Here is a 16,300-nt window from a genome sequence, read left to right on the forward strand (position 1 = left end):
GACTAAAATTTCAGGGCATACCAACTCCCCTCAAAAATTTTCCATTTTCAAAATCTAATTTGACAGACATACAACCATCTACTGGAGGGTTAAGAAACAATCGCTACACAGAGACAGACAGACATACTAATACTTTTATTTAAGGATGATAGGGATGGAACATAAGATAAAATTATCCCTCTACCTATCCCAACACTGTAAACTGAATAACATTATTTAAAACCACCAAAAATAATAATTGACTGTCCTTTTTCTTTGCTTAGATAATATTAATCATATTCAATTTATTTGTATCCATATGCAAGTGAACGCAATATATTTGAACTAGTGGCTACGCCCCTAGAGGCATCTGGGGGCAATTCAGGGAGTGGAGAGGTTCAACCCTCCACTTAAAATTTGAAGAAAACAAAAATTTTCTATGGTTTTTTCTTCTGGTTAAAGTCTTACTTAATATTTATTAATAACCTAAGCTTTAGGCTAGTTTAAGGCTATTTTTCTTACATCTGAATAACATACCAAAGTTTGTGTAATTAAAGAGTTGATGTTATGATTTGTGTACATTTAGTGAAAGTCGATTTATTATTACTTGGATGTCGCACCAGATTTTCATGTAATGTAATAAAGTTATACTAAGAGTTGGCTAAAATAACATTACTCCTTTACCTTCAATACCCCCATTACCACATCCCCTCCCAACTTACTGGATGAACGCACTAACCAATAAATGAGAATCATATTAGCATCTAAATTGACGACAAATATTCATCTGTCAATATATCCACGTAATCTATTTCCATTCTAGTGTTAAAGATAAATGTAAAAAAAAATAAATGAATAAAATTAAATTAAATATATTTAAAATAATAATACACAAGTAAATTAATACTGCTCAAATATAAAAAAAATAGATATAAAAATAATGATAGTATTTCTTATTGAGATTTGTCCAGAAATAGGGTATAACCAACAAGCAAAATAATTCGAAAACAAAATCTTAGGGTCAGATAAAAAGGGGTTGTCAATTCTAAAAAAAACTCCCCAAAACAGGCTACAGCTAAAATCAAGAAATGTGTTTTTGAATTAATTTGGTTGTTGGTTAGAGCTAAACATATACCTCTAATTTTAGGTACTTTCACACTAAGTACCTTGTTGGGCAGTGATACACCCCTCCCTTATTTTTTAGTTCAGGCTAGGTTAAATAGGGTACTGGGTAGCCCCGCATACGGAGGCCCTGCAGGACACTATGTAAACATAGGAAAAGTAACTACCCTTCCCCTTTTACATTTTTTTGGTATAGTCCCTTTCGTGACAATGACTCTTACGGATCGTTTCGTTGTATTTTCACAGAAGCTATTGATAGGTTATTTTAGGTTAGGTTAGGATTGTCCCGCAGGGGATAGGAATAGGAGAAAATCTACTGTTAAAATACGACGAAACGCCCCTTAAGTGGCGTTGTCACGATAGGGAATATACCCCATTTTTTTTACAAAATAAGGCGGGGGGTTATTAGTGCTCAACAGACACTTTGTGTGAAAGCACCCTAATTTGATAATGTTGAGCAGAGTAGGTTGTCCGTATCAGCTTAACTTTGGAGAGCCTTCATCTGCTGCCTTGTTTGTTCCAGCTGTTCTATTTCATTCTTTTCAGCTGTGTCGGCTTCTTCGTTTTCCTGAATTAATCGATATATTATTTATTATTTCTTGGATGTTGCACCACATTTTTATGTACTCTTAATAAATGATACATGCAGCTCTGGCTAGAATAAATTTACCTATCCCCTCCCCCCACCAATCCACCCCATCCCCTCCAAATGAATGATCTGACCAATAAATGAGGTGCATAAAAGCAACCTAAATTAACGGTAAATTTTTCCCTGTCAATATAACCACATTGAAGGTGTTTTCCCTCAATGTTCCTTTCGAACACTGAAAATTTTAATTTGTCTAGCCCCTACTGGGGCCATAACCCTGCGGAACTGCCAAGCAATCAATATGATTTAATGTTCTAGAGTAGACTCGCTACTAAAAAGGGAAATATTACCTTTAGTAGTTTCCTTGTAAAATCGAGCTCCTAAAATGTTTAAATCGTTAAAAAATTGTTTTTTTTTATCTTTTCCTCTGTCTGAATGTCTGTATGACTGTCTGGACAATTGGCTATATGTCTGTAACGCTTCTAGTTCAACCATGACGTTGAAGGTTCGAAATATAACAAAAACTCTTTATTATTGAAATTGTTAAAACCAAAATCATTTGCCTTTTAAGAAAATTTCTCTAAACAATTAATGGTTTTGATTACTTCAATCCCAAAAATCCTTTATCCTCTCTCTCTCTCTGTCTGACTTACTATTGGGACATAGCGGACATTGGACTGTAAAATACACTGGTACCCAAAGTTCTATACCCATGTTTTATCATATTCGTTGGCTCAAAAACTTTGGGTACTGTTGTAATTAGTTAGTTTTTAAACTGAAAGTACACCAAATTACCAACCAATGATAATAATCCGCTGAAGGGATTATTTTGTTTATCATAATTTAGGGTGTATATCAATTTATTTCTTGTCTTATCTCATTAAGATCCCTGGAACTGACCTGATGCAGGAGCTTGTGAACTTTCCATTCTTGTCGTTGACAATCTCTATCACAGTACTTTCCAACCTTAATTAAGAAAAATAGAAATATTATTTCCATTAAGGCTGATTCATTTCGCTGGATTATACCCGGTCCTGAGCCATACAGAAAAATCATGTATCGTTTAGTAACGAGAGCACAAAAAATCATGTATTAAACCCTGACAAAGTGACTTATAGAGCAAATATTCAGTAGCTATAAAAAAAGAAGTAAAAGAAAGAGAAAGAAGGACATAAGAATTAAAAATGGAAGAATAAAAGAAAATCACGAAACCTTCCTGAAAATAATCATACGTCTTTTAATGCATGACCAACTTACAAAGTAAGTTATAAAATGCAAAAAAAACAGGGACTGATGGACGGACGGACATACAAAGTTCAAGCCTACCTTACATCCTGTACAAGTTCTAAGTTGATCCGGCTCTGTGCACACCTTCCTACAAGACCAACATTCCTGTAAGTAAAACAACAATAAAACATATCAATATAACATATCAGAATAATCTTAGCAAAAAAATTCAGCCGTTTATCTTTAAAAGTACCTAGCCGAGTGAATATTTCACTCAAAATTCTACTTTTCTTAGATTTTTAGATTAAAACAAAGGGAATGTCATACAACAAAGAAAGTACGAATTGATTTTTTGTTTGTCCGTTAAGATCTCGCTAACAATGGTTTGATTTAGTTCTCAATTTCATGAGCCTTATCCTACTAAATTAAGGATAGACGCGCAGCCGCTAGTTGTAAGTAAAATATAAGATACCTTTGATAGTTTATCCTCGATTTTTTCAGGAGTGATAGAATAATTATTTTTAATAAAATCCATCATGAGAATGCTGTACAGCTTCAAACCAGGATTCAGTTCTAAATAACACAAATATATGTAGACAATAATTAATAAGGATATAAACAAGACCAAAAACGGTCATAGATACATGTATATAATTTATATGATTTAAATAAGAATTATGACATATATTTTGTTTACTTACCTATAGAGAGAGAGAAACAATTTTGTTTTAAGGGGGGGTATTTTTTTCTAGAGGCGATTTCTCTTGGGAGTTGGGCTGTATCCTCCCACAAACTATTAAAAAACCTTTTAAGGATCTAAGAAAAGCTACCCTCTAAAGGAGAATCATATTGATTCACCGATAAGCGAGATCCTTCGGTACACACAGACAGACAACCTGTTACTTTTATATAAGGATTACGCTTGGAACGAAGCAGCGACTCTCCTCTACAATTATTGATCTATCGGTTGGTCTTTACCTGGATTGAGCAGAGAGATAGCCAGGTACTTGAGAATATGGCCCTTGAATGAATACGTTTGCAGAACCTTTATGTTGTGTCTGTACACTTCCTGAAACACAATCGTGAGAATTTTATTATTAGTGCAGCTTTCCTATAATCATTTCGATCGATCTAACCGATCTTAAACAAATTATTTTTGTGAAAAAACCACTGGAGTACTCCCCTAAAATTAACTCTGACCGTTCATATGTCCATATCGATGTCAGTTTAAATGAGATTTAAACCAAAAAATACAAAATGTAGGTAATAAACTGTAATAAACAGGGGACGTTGAACTGTTTATTATCCTAGTCTTAAAAGTTTTATAATTATGTTTTCTTATTCGTGGGTTTAACAACTTTGGGGACTTTTACTGAATTTTGATTAGTTAATTCATTAAGTTGAGTGTCAAAACGTTTTAAACACTAATTGTGATCCATAGAAGCAAGAAGTTATTTTGTGCATCGTCGTTGGGGATGTATATCAATTTATCGGCTATTGTCTTATCCCTTTAGATCCCTGAATTATGGCAAAGACAAGTATATCACCTTTGATTGTTCATCTTCTTCTTGTCCGAGAAACAGTTTCATTTTTGTCTAAAAGAAAAAAAAAATCAAATAACATGTACAATAATACCAATAAGTAGCACAGATATGACAAGTTAAAATATTACAAATAAAAACAGTTTTTAAAACAATGAGGTAATGTTTTTTTCAATATTTTCTTTCTATTTAAAAAAAAACATCGTCAAACTGAAAAAAAAGAGAAAAATCCTCCAATGAAAAAATACAATAATGTTAATGCTAATCTTTCTAATGCTCCTTGAAAAAAAATAATTTTTAAAGGATAGAGTAACTCAAATTCCGGTATCATTCGATTTTTAAAGACTTATTAATGATTATAAAAAAAAATACCTCTAATGGATTTTCTGCTACATAGGAGTTGACCTTCTTACACTCATAAAAATATTCTAAGAAACAATAAGAAATTACATAAATATTCAGTCAAAGTTGAGGTTTCATTAGCGAATTTAGTCAAAATGTAGTAAAAATATTAGTCGATTTTGCAATTATTGTGCTTTCCCTCATAGTGCCAATCGAGTACTAACCTCCCCCCCCCCCCTTTTTTTAAATATATTGAAAATAAGGCGCTAACCTGAGGGGCTAAAATATCTGTGATGTCCTAACCCTACAGTACCCAAAAATAACATAAACAAACCTGACCCAAAGTAATAAACAATCAACACAAAAACTGTTCCCCCTCTAATTTTGTTTTTTACCTAAATTATCTGCAGAAGGTGGAAAGGCAACATAAGTGTTATCAACTGGTGTATTTCCAATGCTCAACCAAATGTGCGGGGTTCCCTCGAAATCGTCTGAGCTACTACGTGCCTAAATATATTCAAAGGGTAGTTTCCAAATAAAAGTAACTAAACCAAATTAAAATAAACGATGACTGCTATCTAAAAATCTCTAATTACATCAAAAAATTCTATCTTATTCAACAACTCTGCAATAGAACTTCTCCTTTTTAGCTACGCCCCTAGAGAAACTCTAGAGACACTTTAGGTGAGTGAAAGGGGGATTACCCACCACTCTACATTAATCTTTTAAAACAGATGGAGATAAATTCCCCCCCAAAAAAACTTATAGGCCTTCCTGGACTCTTAAAAAGCTTCAATGGAAAGAAGTACCATTTTAAACCATCGGTTATCAAGATCATTCAGTAAAAACACAAAGACATCCTCTTACTTTCATACCTATATCTACCATTCTACCTATTGATGTTTGTTAAAATTTTGCTTTTTGTTCATCATAAATGGGAAAACATTTACCTCTTCTGCCCATTTCAAGACTCCAAAGGTGATGTCTGATTGAATATCTAAGTAGCCAAGAAGATATTGTAACATTCCTAAACGTTAAAAATAGGGTTGGACCGGATATCCGGCCAATTTCAATATCCGGCCGGATACCGGATATTAAAACTATCCGGTTACATGATATCCGGCTGATTTTTGACGCCGGATATCCGGTAAATTACCGGATATCGAACGTTGGCCAGATATCCGGCCCAACCCTAATTAAAAATAGTAGGTAGTATATTACATTTAGGAATATAACAAATTATAGGTATGTTATTTAAGAGCCGTCTTGAACGTCTGTATTTTACTAGTATAAAAAATAATAGTATAAAATTGTAATCTCAACTATTGGAAGTTGTAATTATTATCAATTTGAAGAAAAAAATAAAAAATTAAAATTGGTTTCTGTATTCTTTCTTTAGAATGTTAGAATTGTCCTATCGATTTTATGGATGATTTTCTAAAGTAAATTACCTGCTACTGCTAAACTTGAGTTGGACAGAATAAACTCACTAAAAAAAGACATAATTTTACTTAGGTATATACTGTATGGTAGTGTACCACAAGTGGTCGGTAAAAAACTAATATTACCCCCCCCCCCCCCATATTTTAAAATAAATTGAAAATAAGGGGAAGGGTAGCTTTTTTTCCCTATGCCTTACCACTGCGGGCCCTATACCTGCGGTTCCCTGATCCTGCAGTACTACCCAGTTTCCAATATAACCTAACCAATCCTGACTTTAAGTAATAAATAAGCAAAAAACTACCCCGTCCACCCCTTATCTTTAATTTTATTTATTTCAAAATAAGGTGTAGGGGTTAATTCATTGCTTAAGAGGTAACTTCTATGATGGCGCCTCGTTTTTAATCATTTATTTATTCCTAACCATTAAAAATTAATGTATATTTTCATTTGGTAAAATACTTTCTTCTTCTTGTTAAGATTAAAGTCCTTAATATCAATAAGCTTTAAAAAGAAAAATTTCTGCATGCTCTTATTTTTTGGTTGAAGATTAATTCCTTAGCTAACCTGAATTCTTCAGACTTCGGAATTGTTCCAGATTGTACCTTAATGTAAAATCATATTATTCTTTAAATTATTAAAATTTTTTTTGATCAACTACATAAATTACAAACCTAGCAGATATAAACTTTAAATAGGCAATATTTGTCTTTATGCTATGACTCTGTAGTCACGTTTCAGTAACCTCTGCCCAGAGAAAGTTCAACATTTTATATATTAGCTGGATGTCAAAATCTGTTAATAGTATGACGATTCATCTATTCAGTAATCTTTGATGCATTTAAACAGATCAAAGGGGTAGTTTCACGAAATGCATTTGAACTTAATTTAGTTAACCGCATATTTTTTCCTGGTTAATTGGTTAAACTACATCTATATGGCATATATTTGAAAGAATTTCAATTTTCTACCACGTAGTTTTTAAAATATCAAGACTTGAAAATCGTCTTTTTAAATTGCATATATCACAAAAATACGATTTTCAAGTCTTGATATTTTCAAAACTACGTGGTAGAAAATTGAAATTCTTTTAAATATATACCATATAGATATAGTTTAACCCATTAACTAGCAAAAAATATGCGGTTCACTAAATGACGTTCAAATGCATTTCGTGAAACTACCCCTTTACAATCTACTGGAATAAACCTTACATGAAAGTACCCATCTTTAATACCTTTATGCTATAGTTAACTATGGGGTTAACTATTTCAGCGAGGGCGTTTTCAGGTAACAATCTCCATGGAGGGTAGTTATACTTCTCAGGAATGCCCTAAATCGAAAGATTTTGTTAAAATTACATTTAATTTAAAATATTAATAACTTACTAGCCCCTAGCCTCTAATCATAAAGCTCATAATGGGGAAAAGAGATTCCCACAATATTTTCAATTTTTAAAATATTTGGTGGGGAGGTGATATTTTAAGACGGATGCCGGCCCACCCTACTCCCTGGAAAAAAATTCAATGGGTTAAACTCACCAAAGGCCTAATAGGTACAGTGAACTTCTTAAGAATCAAAACCTAATAGTTTCAAATGTTACTGCAGAAATTTTAATCTTTAGACGGATAGCCAGACAGACATCGTACTACTTTGTAGGTATTAAAGATTGACCGATAGACTAACTACACAATATTTTGACAATTAACAGGACTAATTTTAAATTAAGAGAAAAGTAAAGAAAAAAAATTATTTAAAACTAAAGAAAAATACTTACATAACCAAGGTTGACTTTTCTACTTAACAAATACAAAACTTCACTGAAACAAAATAAAATAATATAAAAAAAATTAATTTTAATCAAAATAAAATGTCTGAGTTGATGTTAATGTTAAAATATTTGAAGCTTCACGTACACATATATATTGGTCCCAGGTATGTTTTAGGCTATTTTCTGAACTCCCCCCGCACTCCTCAAAAGACTAGGGGTGAAGCAACTAGAAGAATATGATATACCTAAATTGTAGAGATTTTGTAGCTCCTATGTTTTCTTCTGCGTTATCTTTTTTCTCCATTTTTTAGATTGTTTTAAGTAGATCTATTTTTTGTATCATATGAGAAAATGTAAACATTTGTCTGCTAGAAGAATATAAACCACCTATACCAACTGCGCTAACCTTGGGCGTAAATGTGAAGGGGTGGGGAAAAGAAGGTCATTTTTAAAATGATTTTTTTGTGCCGGAAAAGGAACCTTTAAGAAATATTCAACATTTTCTATTAAAATGGGATAAAGTGACGATTTTCTCATTTTATATATAAATTTCTTCAATAATAATTTAAAAGTTAAAATTGCTGTTTTATTTTCCTTATTATTATTTTTTCTTTTAAACGACGACATTGGCCAAATCTTTGATTTGTGAAATAGCCAATTTTTCTAATCTTTTTTTCCTTCTTTCTTTCTAATATAAACAGACAAATATTTTTCAAATTTTAATTCACATTTGGTATCTTTAAAAACATGAAAAATTAGTTAAAGAAATGAAATTATTATTATTTTGATTTGATTATTGCTTTCTGATTAAAACATAAGGAAATATTTGTTATAAAGTATTCGTCCGACTTATGAATATAAATTCGAGGTTTGGTGACAAAAATAGTTTCATTTTAAAGTTTTCATTGAAATTAAACTTTTGAATAGTGAAATATGTTTGTTTTTGTAGCACTTTTATCTTTTTGCGTGATATGAATCCCTCAAATTGTAAAATAAAGCCGTCTTGTGGACATGGTATAATTTTAAAAATAAATTGAAAAGTCGTCTTTGCAATGTTTGTTATGAATTATTTACATAATATTACGCGGAGTTTGCGCAATTTAAATTTTCGCGCCGGCGCGGCCGGTTTGACACTTTTTGAATTTTCCCTTATTTATTCCAAATTTCATTTTCAAATTCTAAAGAGATATCATACTTTTATAAGCAGGGAGTTTAAGGGATAAGACAATGGACAATAAATTGATTGTGATAATCAAAAGTATTATTTTTTTCTTTCTAGTTATAATATTTTTTATCCTAAGCAATAGTATAGAATTTTTGTTTTATATCTCAACAACTGAAACGAATGAGTTCTCCACTCCATGTTTGTTATGTTATTTTACCAAATACGTACATATTAATATTCAATTGTGATCTTTTTCAGAAGTTGGTAGGTAGGTATTAGGTAGTATAGAGAGTACCGCCCCCCTGCAGGATCTTAAACAATGGATCTTGGTGCATTATTGCGCCGGAATGAGGCGGGCAGCGGCTCCAGCACTGGCAGTGCAAGCAGGTATCATTAAATCAAAGTGATATATTGTCGTGACTATGTGTTATTCTGTACCGAAGGATCTTGCTAACTACTGGATCACCAATATGGTTCTATTTTATTGTGGCTTTATTGGGGCACCCGGAAGGATGAAAACTAATTAGGGAAGAACACTCTTACCCTATCAATAAAAAAAATGAAAACAATATCCCTCCTTAAGCATAAACTTTAATGGAAAGAGTAGGGTCGACCTACACTCCCCCCTTTCATTAAGTATCCCTAGAGACCTCTCTAGAGCTGTAGCAGCTAGTCAAAATGTCATAAGTTACGTTTCATATAATTTTATTCTCTAGTTCAATAACCTATTTACATGTACAAGATATACCTGTAATTTAGGGCCATTTTTTTTACACTCCTTACACATCCCCTTATTCTAGCTGATCTTAAATGGCTATTGATTTATATAACAAAGGTAACCAAAGTTTTTGAGCTACGAGTAAAAGAACTTTTTTTTAAGACTATGGTTTCCATTAATATCGACTATTTAATGTCCCTTTCCCTACCTGGAATTCACGCAGTGTTCTGGAGCCGGAGCCGGGAGCAGCAACATTTTTGGTGGAGCCGGATCCGGAGCCGTATTTTTCGTTAAAAACGGCTCCGGCTCCGGATTAGCTAAAAATGATTTTTTAAAATAATATCATAATTTGGCAACGGTCTATTTCCATATAATAAACTGAAAAACTATTGTTACTTAACAAATAGACACGACACACATCTTTCTACTTTTATATAGCTTTAATCAAATAAAAGCAAAATATTTTATATTATTTATTTTATTTTATCAAATTCAATAATGAAAAAAAAATCAATTGATCAATTGATATTAAGGTAGGAGCCGGAGCCGCATCAAAATTATACGGCTCCGACACCCTGTGGAATTGTCTAACTTGCCTTGATATCTATAAATCTATTAAGTACCAGAAGCGGTTCAAGTTTCGGAGGAGGAAGCAACTCTGATGCCAATAATGAGGGTCCAGGTATAAATTCTAGCACTTCTTAATTATCCCATACCTAATGTAAAGTAGTAGGTTTTTTTTAATGTCAATGAATTTTTCACTAACGACTAATTAGATTAAGTTCTCAATTTTAGAGAACCTTTTTTTAGAAATATTGTGATTCCCATTGAGGCAAGAACATAAAATTTGTCCTAACATAGGTGGAATGTATGTTTTTCTCATTATATATGTATTGCATACGGCTTTAGGGATCGTTTTTTCTTTTAAAATTAAAAAACATAAAATTTGTCCAAATATAGGTGGAATGTATGTTTTTCATTGTATTCCTCATCATATACATATGTATTGCATACGGCTTTAGGGATTGTTTTTTTTTCTTTTAAAAAAACGAACTTTTTAAATGCCTCAGAGAAGTCTTGGGGTACCTATACTCTCCCGACATTCCCTTTAGGCTAGGGGAAAAGCAACTAGTATCTTATTTTAGAATAATTCAATTTTAAATATATTTTCAGCGGAGGGTGGAAGACGCGGCGAATTATTTCAGAAAATCCGTAAAGGAATGCACGCCAGCCATGCAGAAACAAGAGCACTTAGAGCAAGCGAGGTAATTTTAAAATAATATGGCTTCTTTTTTTGGGATACTTTCGTCCGTACATCTGACAAAGTTAATATTTTTTCAATTAGGGAAAAGTAACTTCATTATACTTAATTTTACCCTTTACTGTGATTTGTATATATTTGAATTTCAATTACGGAAAAGTAACTTCATTATCCTATTCATGTATATTTAGTCCCACAATAGAAGAAGTGTCATGAGAGATAAGATTCGCTCCAAAAACAGAGTTCAAGCTTCACAAGGTTGGTCCTTATAGTACAACAATTCTTTTGATTACACATCCTTTGTCTAAGAGTTCGAATATGTAGGGAAAACAGAGTTGCCTGATATTTTGAAATGGCATTTCTCCACACTTAATTTCATGCTATTTTGTCATAGTTGTTGAGATGGGTAGGGAATATAGTCAGAATTCGAACCATTTACCACCAGATATTTTAGGGATTAAACAACAGACGAGGCATAGATGTATGTTCGTACGTTGTAAATTCTCATTGAAAATAAATAGAATTGCCTCTTTCTTTTGTATGTTGGCATGATAGGTTAAAAAGATTGGACACTGCTAATTTGAACAAATCAATCAAGATTTTAAAAATACCCCATTTTATTAAGCTAATGAAGGAGAGAGCAGGTTTGTTAATCTTGGGGTACCATAGTAATTTACATTAAAATGACCCCTCCCTCCCTCCCTTCATGAATATTAAGAAAACTATTGCGGATATTTCCTTACTGTTACTTAAATTACCTAAATAAATCAAAAATATTTTTAGAAGAAGTTTTTGATGAAAATGAAGAAAATAGAAATGCAAATGAACAAGCACAACGAGAGGAAGCCTCTAAAAAGTCAAGGTATCAAGCTAAGTTGTTTTTAGTGTTTAACAGTTAAAAGATCTGATAAACGGCTAGAACATAATGTTAAATTGAGTTTGTCTCTACTAGATTGAATGTCAAGATTATGCGCTCTTTTTACTTCTCTCTAAATTTATGTTACTGCATTCATGCATCTTAAGGTACAAGACAATAAACGATAAAAAAAAACAAATATTATTTAACCCTTTGTATATCAATATAATGATATTATTGGTCAATAAGTTTGGACAAAATTTAGCCAACAAATATAGGAACGGATTACTGTTAGATTATGACTTTTTAGACGAGAAATGTTGGAAGAATTCAGATTGAAGAAATTAAGAGATAAAGAAATGCAAAAGAAAACTGCCAAGCCTGCTTTTAAGGTAAAGTTATATTGATCGCATTGTTCTACTGATTTAAAACAAAATGATCTCTTACAATAAATATATTATCATTTGAACCTTACACAAGATTATCAGGTACTCTAATAAAGTAAAACTTGTAGTGGGCTAAATTAACAATCACCCACCTCTACCCCCCTTTACCTAATCTACTGTATGAACGAAATGACCAATAAATGACAAAGGAAATAGCAACACCAACAACAATTTTCCCTTGTCATAATATTTACGTATATTAATTTGTCATATTATATTCTTTACTAGATTTTTTTAAGTTGGACTGATGAAAGTGATTGAACATCTAGGGTGATAAATATATTGTTTAGGTTGGGTGGGTGCATCATCCCTTGGCACCCATTGGAGCGGGAGCAATGAAACCAAATGAATATGATAAAAATCTGTAAGTAGTTTGATTTTGTAGATTTACAATAGTGAAGGCCCTCTGCAATTTTGCTCAATTTGCTCGTCCTTACGTCTGATAATGATTCCTATAATATATAGGTACAAATAAGAAAGCGTAACAACTCTATAATCATTACCTAAAAGACTGTATGACTGATGATTATCCTAATAATTATCCTAAACCTACACTATGATTTGATTGCTAGGACCATTTGGCACCTTATATAAAAATGTAAGCTTGTCCATCCTGTGAAAGTATGTTTGTGAAAAATTTTTTACAGAATTTTTAAGCGTCTAAATATGGAATAATGAATATTAAATGCGCTGTTACGGTTCGTTTGTCTGTAGTTTTAATGGATGTTGTTTTCTTGTTAATTTAAACATTTTATAGGACTAAAAAGACGAACCCGAACTTATCAACAATGTCGCGCAACACCACCCTCCAGAGGTCGACTGTCAGACCAGGGCCCTCCACAAGGATACTTCCTGGACCCACCAAGGGCAACCAAGTCAGGAATAATATTCTTGGAAGAAAGGTAGTAGTATATTAGTTAAATCCATACAGGAAGGAAGGGGACATTTGACTGTAAATTACACTAGTGCCCAAAGTTTTATACCAAACTATATTATCTTATTCGCCTAAAAATTTTAGATACTTTTATTTCATTTTTTTATTCTAAAGATTTTTTTTTACTTTCTGCGGAAAACTGCCTGTATTTTCTAACGATAAATGACTATTCTTGTGTTTTCTCTTGTAGAAAGTAGAAGCTGCCCCAAAACGTCGTTCTCCACGAGAAACTGTTCAGAAGGACAATAAAACGAAACCGGTTGTTGAAAAGCAAAAGGTAATTTATTTTCCAGTATGACTTCGATACTGAATAATAATGCCTACTGTATTTCGTTGACTCAAAGACTTTGGTTACTTTTATTAAAGGGGTAGTTTCACGAAATGCATTTGAACTTAATTTAGTGAACCGCATATTTTATCCTGGTTAAATGGTTAATGGTTATGCGGTTCACTAAATTAAGTTCAAATGCATTTCGTGAAACTACACCTTTCAGTTGGTTGGTTTCCAGCATTTACAAACATTCACACATGCAAAGCAAAGACAATATGATCTTGAATCAAAATTAGGAGCTAAGGTGAGACACTTTTTGAAATCACGCCTAAGACACAACGGAACTCAACCTAAAAGTAAAAAGAGTTACAGCACTGAAACTTGACTTTTTTTTATAGTTTTTTTTTGCAGTAAAAACTTGAATAATAGATATATGCTATATAATATAAATATATAATACCTATAATATAAGACGAATCTATCTATGGTGCAGTGAGTTTCATAGTATTTTCACAGTAGCTTTTCTCTTATTTCTACCCCTGCGGGGCAATCATTACCCCTTAACTAACCTAACTTAAAAAAAACTATTAATAGCTACTATAAAAATACAAAGAAAACCACCGTGCTATGAAACCAATTAGAACCATTTTTTTGATAGCTAAGACATAAGAAAGCTGAAAAGTTGGCTTCCATTTACAGGACAAACAGAAAAAATGCAAACTCTAAAGATCCTAAAACTGTACGTGCTTTTCTTGCTGGTATATCTCTTCCTGAACCTATGACAATGGCAAAATCAAGCACAAACAGTGATAGCAGCCAAGGTTGTGGTACAGAGGCTGATGTTGAGGATGAAGATCTTGAGGCAGAGGGTCAAGATTTACTTTTATCTGACGTCCTATCTGATGATGATGATATAGACAATGAACTTCTACATGTGGATCTGGATGCTATTGAGTAATGTTAGTGTGAGAAATAAGTCTTTTCCTTTGTTAAATACATGCAAGGGATCAATAAGGTGGGTTTTTTGTCTGCCAACCATGGTACGATGTGTAACTGGGAACATACGACGATTTTTTACCTTTTCTCCTAAGTTTAATTCTTTAGCAGCTTGAAGTGCCGCAGATAATGTTGACCCCCGCACCTGAGGACGTGAGAACAACTAGAAGTCAGTCCTCACAAAGTAGCTCAGGTTAGTATTAAGAGTTTTGTAGCAACGCTACTCTATAATTAGAAATATTCGTCCACCTATCCGTCTGTAAGAAATGTTTAGGTGAAAAAGTAAATTTCTCGGCTTCATCAGTCTATCGGTTATGCTACAAAGGGCCAATTAATATTTTATGATTTATGAAAAAAAAATTCTGTAAAATAACGTAGCTATTATTTCAGGATCTTTGAGTAAAGCTTCGTTCGCCCCGGACAACTATGAGTTCAAACCTATAAACATACCTACGGTTTCTACACCTTTAAGTAAGTTTTTAAATTATTTATTTTAGCAGCGAAGCTACTATATGAGCACGTTTTATACTTACGTTCCTCTAGAGTGCAGTAAGGGGGGGGGGGAAGTTTGTACAGTTATAGGAAATGAAATTCAGTACCATATTTTGCCCTGGCCGTTTGGGCTTGTTTTTATAGTTATCAACCTAATTCTTTTTGTAAGCGCTCTTATATGATTGGATCTACCTGTAAAACTTTTTAAAAAATTGAATTTTGGGACTTTCCCTTTAAGGGGCTAGTGGAGCAAAAGACCCTCAAACACTAGGGTGAGGAGGGGCATTACCGGTAATTTTTTCGGTTTTTTGAATAAAAAATGGGGTAAATATTAATATTTTTAAATGGGACCAAGACCACTAGAAAGCTTACGGAAAGGACTATCAGGTCCTAATAGGACGTTATCCTAGGACTTTTAGAAGTTTGTCATAATTGGACTCAAAGAAATTACCGATAAATGCCCCATGGTGGGGCATTGTGGGTAACGTCTTTTCAACCTTAAGAATCGATGAAAAACGGCCAAACGGCCAGTCAAACATAAATAATCATAATTAGTATAGGTTATAGGGATTATCCACAAAAATTTTCATAAAGATCGGACTATTCCTTCTATGTCAAAAATAATTTTTTTTAAAGGACGAGAAATTTCGATTTTTTTTCACAAAAATTTTCTTTCAAAATAAAATTTGAATTTTTTTATATAAAAAAAATCTGTTCTATTCACTTTTTGGCCTAATTCTTAAAAAGCCCATATTGAATTTTAGATTTTACCAAAGAAAACCTGAAAATTGATATTACAAATCGAATTTGAATTTTTTTTTCGACGTTACCGAAAAATACCCCGCGCGAACTTTGGTCATTTTTGAAAAAAATATTAACTCTACATTTAAGCTCTCAACGGATTTGGAAAGAGCGGGCAATTCTTAGTTCAAAAGGTTTTTACGGATCAGTTCTAGGTCTTACCAATTTTTGTGTAGGTCGATCTTTATACACATAGGTGAAAAAAAATTTGAAAAAAAAAATTTTTTCGTCCGACTTTGAGACCCCAAAAGTACCCTTAAAATTTATCTCACAAAAATTTCCTTATATACTTTTTTGTAGGCAATTTAATAAGGAACAAATTTGCTTTCATGTTTTTTTCTGTCAGTCG

General features: G+C 32.6%; 2 protein-coding genes across 5 annotated transcripts in view; one reads left to right on the top strand and one right to left on the bottom strand.

Annotated features, from left to right (window-relative positions):
- Positions 1 to 833: 833 nt before the first annotated feature.
- Positions 834 to 8,620, bottom strand: LOC145334544 (uncharacterized). 3 transcript variants are annotated; one of them, XM_080180009.1, is made up of 16 exons: positions 8,257 to 8,620; positions 8,018 to 8,060; positions 7,478 to 7,573; positions 6,808 to 6,845; positions 6,252 to 6,289; positions 5,751 to 5,827; positions 5,196 to 5,307; positions 4,831 to 4,886; positions 4,465 to 4,512; positions 3,896 to 3,986; positions 3,390 to 3,490; positions 3,017 to 3,082; positions 2,591 to 2,656; positions 2,041 to 2,070; positions 1,540 to 1,669; positions 835 to 1,116 (listed from the first exon to the last, which is right to left on the bottom strand). In XM_080180009.1, exons 1-15 carry the CDS (start codon positions 8,313 to 8,315, stop codon positions 1,583 to 1,585), a joined length of 1,008 nt encoding a protein of 335 aa, XP_080036135.1. In that variant the 5' UTR covers positions 8,316 to 8,620; the 3' UTR covers positions 835 to 1,116; positions 1,540 to 1,582. The 3 variants fall into 3 exon arrangements, 2 of the variants coding, with proteins under 2 accessions (XP_080036134.1, XP_080036135.1); XR_013884855.1 differs by having other exon boundaries at positions 836 to 1,145; positions 1,523 to 1,669; XM_080180008.1 differs by having other exon boundaries at positions 834 to 1,669.
- Positions 8,621 to 9,406: 786 nt separating this feature from the next.
- Positions 9,407 to 16,300, top strand: part of LOC145334545 (uncharacterized) — a 47,667-nt gene continuing 40,773 nt past the window's right edge. Inside the window, exons 1-11 of one of the 2 annotated variants that reach the window (XM_080180010.1) lie at positions 9,407 to 9,563; positions 10,515 to 10,576; positions 11,068 to 11,159; positions 11,347 to 11,413; positions 11,939 to 12,017; positions 12,322 to 12,403; positions 12,748 to 12,821; positions 13,215 to 13,359; positions 13,582 to 13,668; positions 14,767 to 14,851; positions 15,049 to 15,129. In XM_080180010.1, coding sequence (XP_080036136.1) covers positions 9,496 to 9,563; positions 10,515 to 10,576; positions 11,068 to 11,159; positions 11,347 to 11,413; positions 11,939 to 12,017; positions 12,322 to 12,403; positions 12,748 to 12,821; positions 13,215 to 13,359; positions 13,582 to 13,668; positions 14,767 to 14,851; positions 15,049 to 15,129 — 922 coding nt within the window. In that variant the 5' untranslated portion in view covers positions 9,407 to 9,495. The remainder of the gene's footprint in view (positions 9,564 to 10,514; positions 10,577 to 11,067; positions 11,160 to 11,346; positions 11,414 to 11,938; positions 12,018 to 12,321; positions 12,404 to 12,747; positions 12,822 to 13,214; positions 13,360 to 13,581; positions 13,669 to 14,766; positions 14,852 to 15,048; positions 15,130 to 16,300) is intronic. The other variant, XM_080180012.1, reaches the window with a different exon arrangement.

This window comes from Acartia tonsa, chromosome 12 (genome assembly GCF_053477335.1).
Source record: "Acartia tonsa isolate MP-2025a chromosome 12, ASM5347733v1, whole genome shotgun sequence".
NCBI lineage: Eukaryota > Metazoa > Arthropoda > Copepoda > Calanoida > Acartiidae > Acartia > Acartia tonsa.

Bases quoted from the DNA above. Each gene is read 5' to 3' on its own strand.
- LOC145334544 (XM_080180008.1), bottom strand. From the start codon at position 8,315: ATGGAGAAAAAAGATAACGCAGAAGAAAACATAGGAGCTACAAAATCT. The intron at 3,987-4,464 runs GTGATATACTTG...ATTGTGTTTCAG, and splicing joins AAGAAGATGAACAATCAAAG to GAAGTGTACAGACACAACAT. The intron at 1,670-2,040 runs GTAATATTTCCC...CGATTAATTCAG, and splicing joins TTACAAGGAAACTACTAAAG to GAAAACGAAGAAGCCGACAC.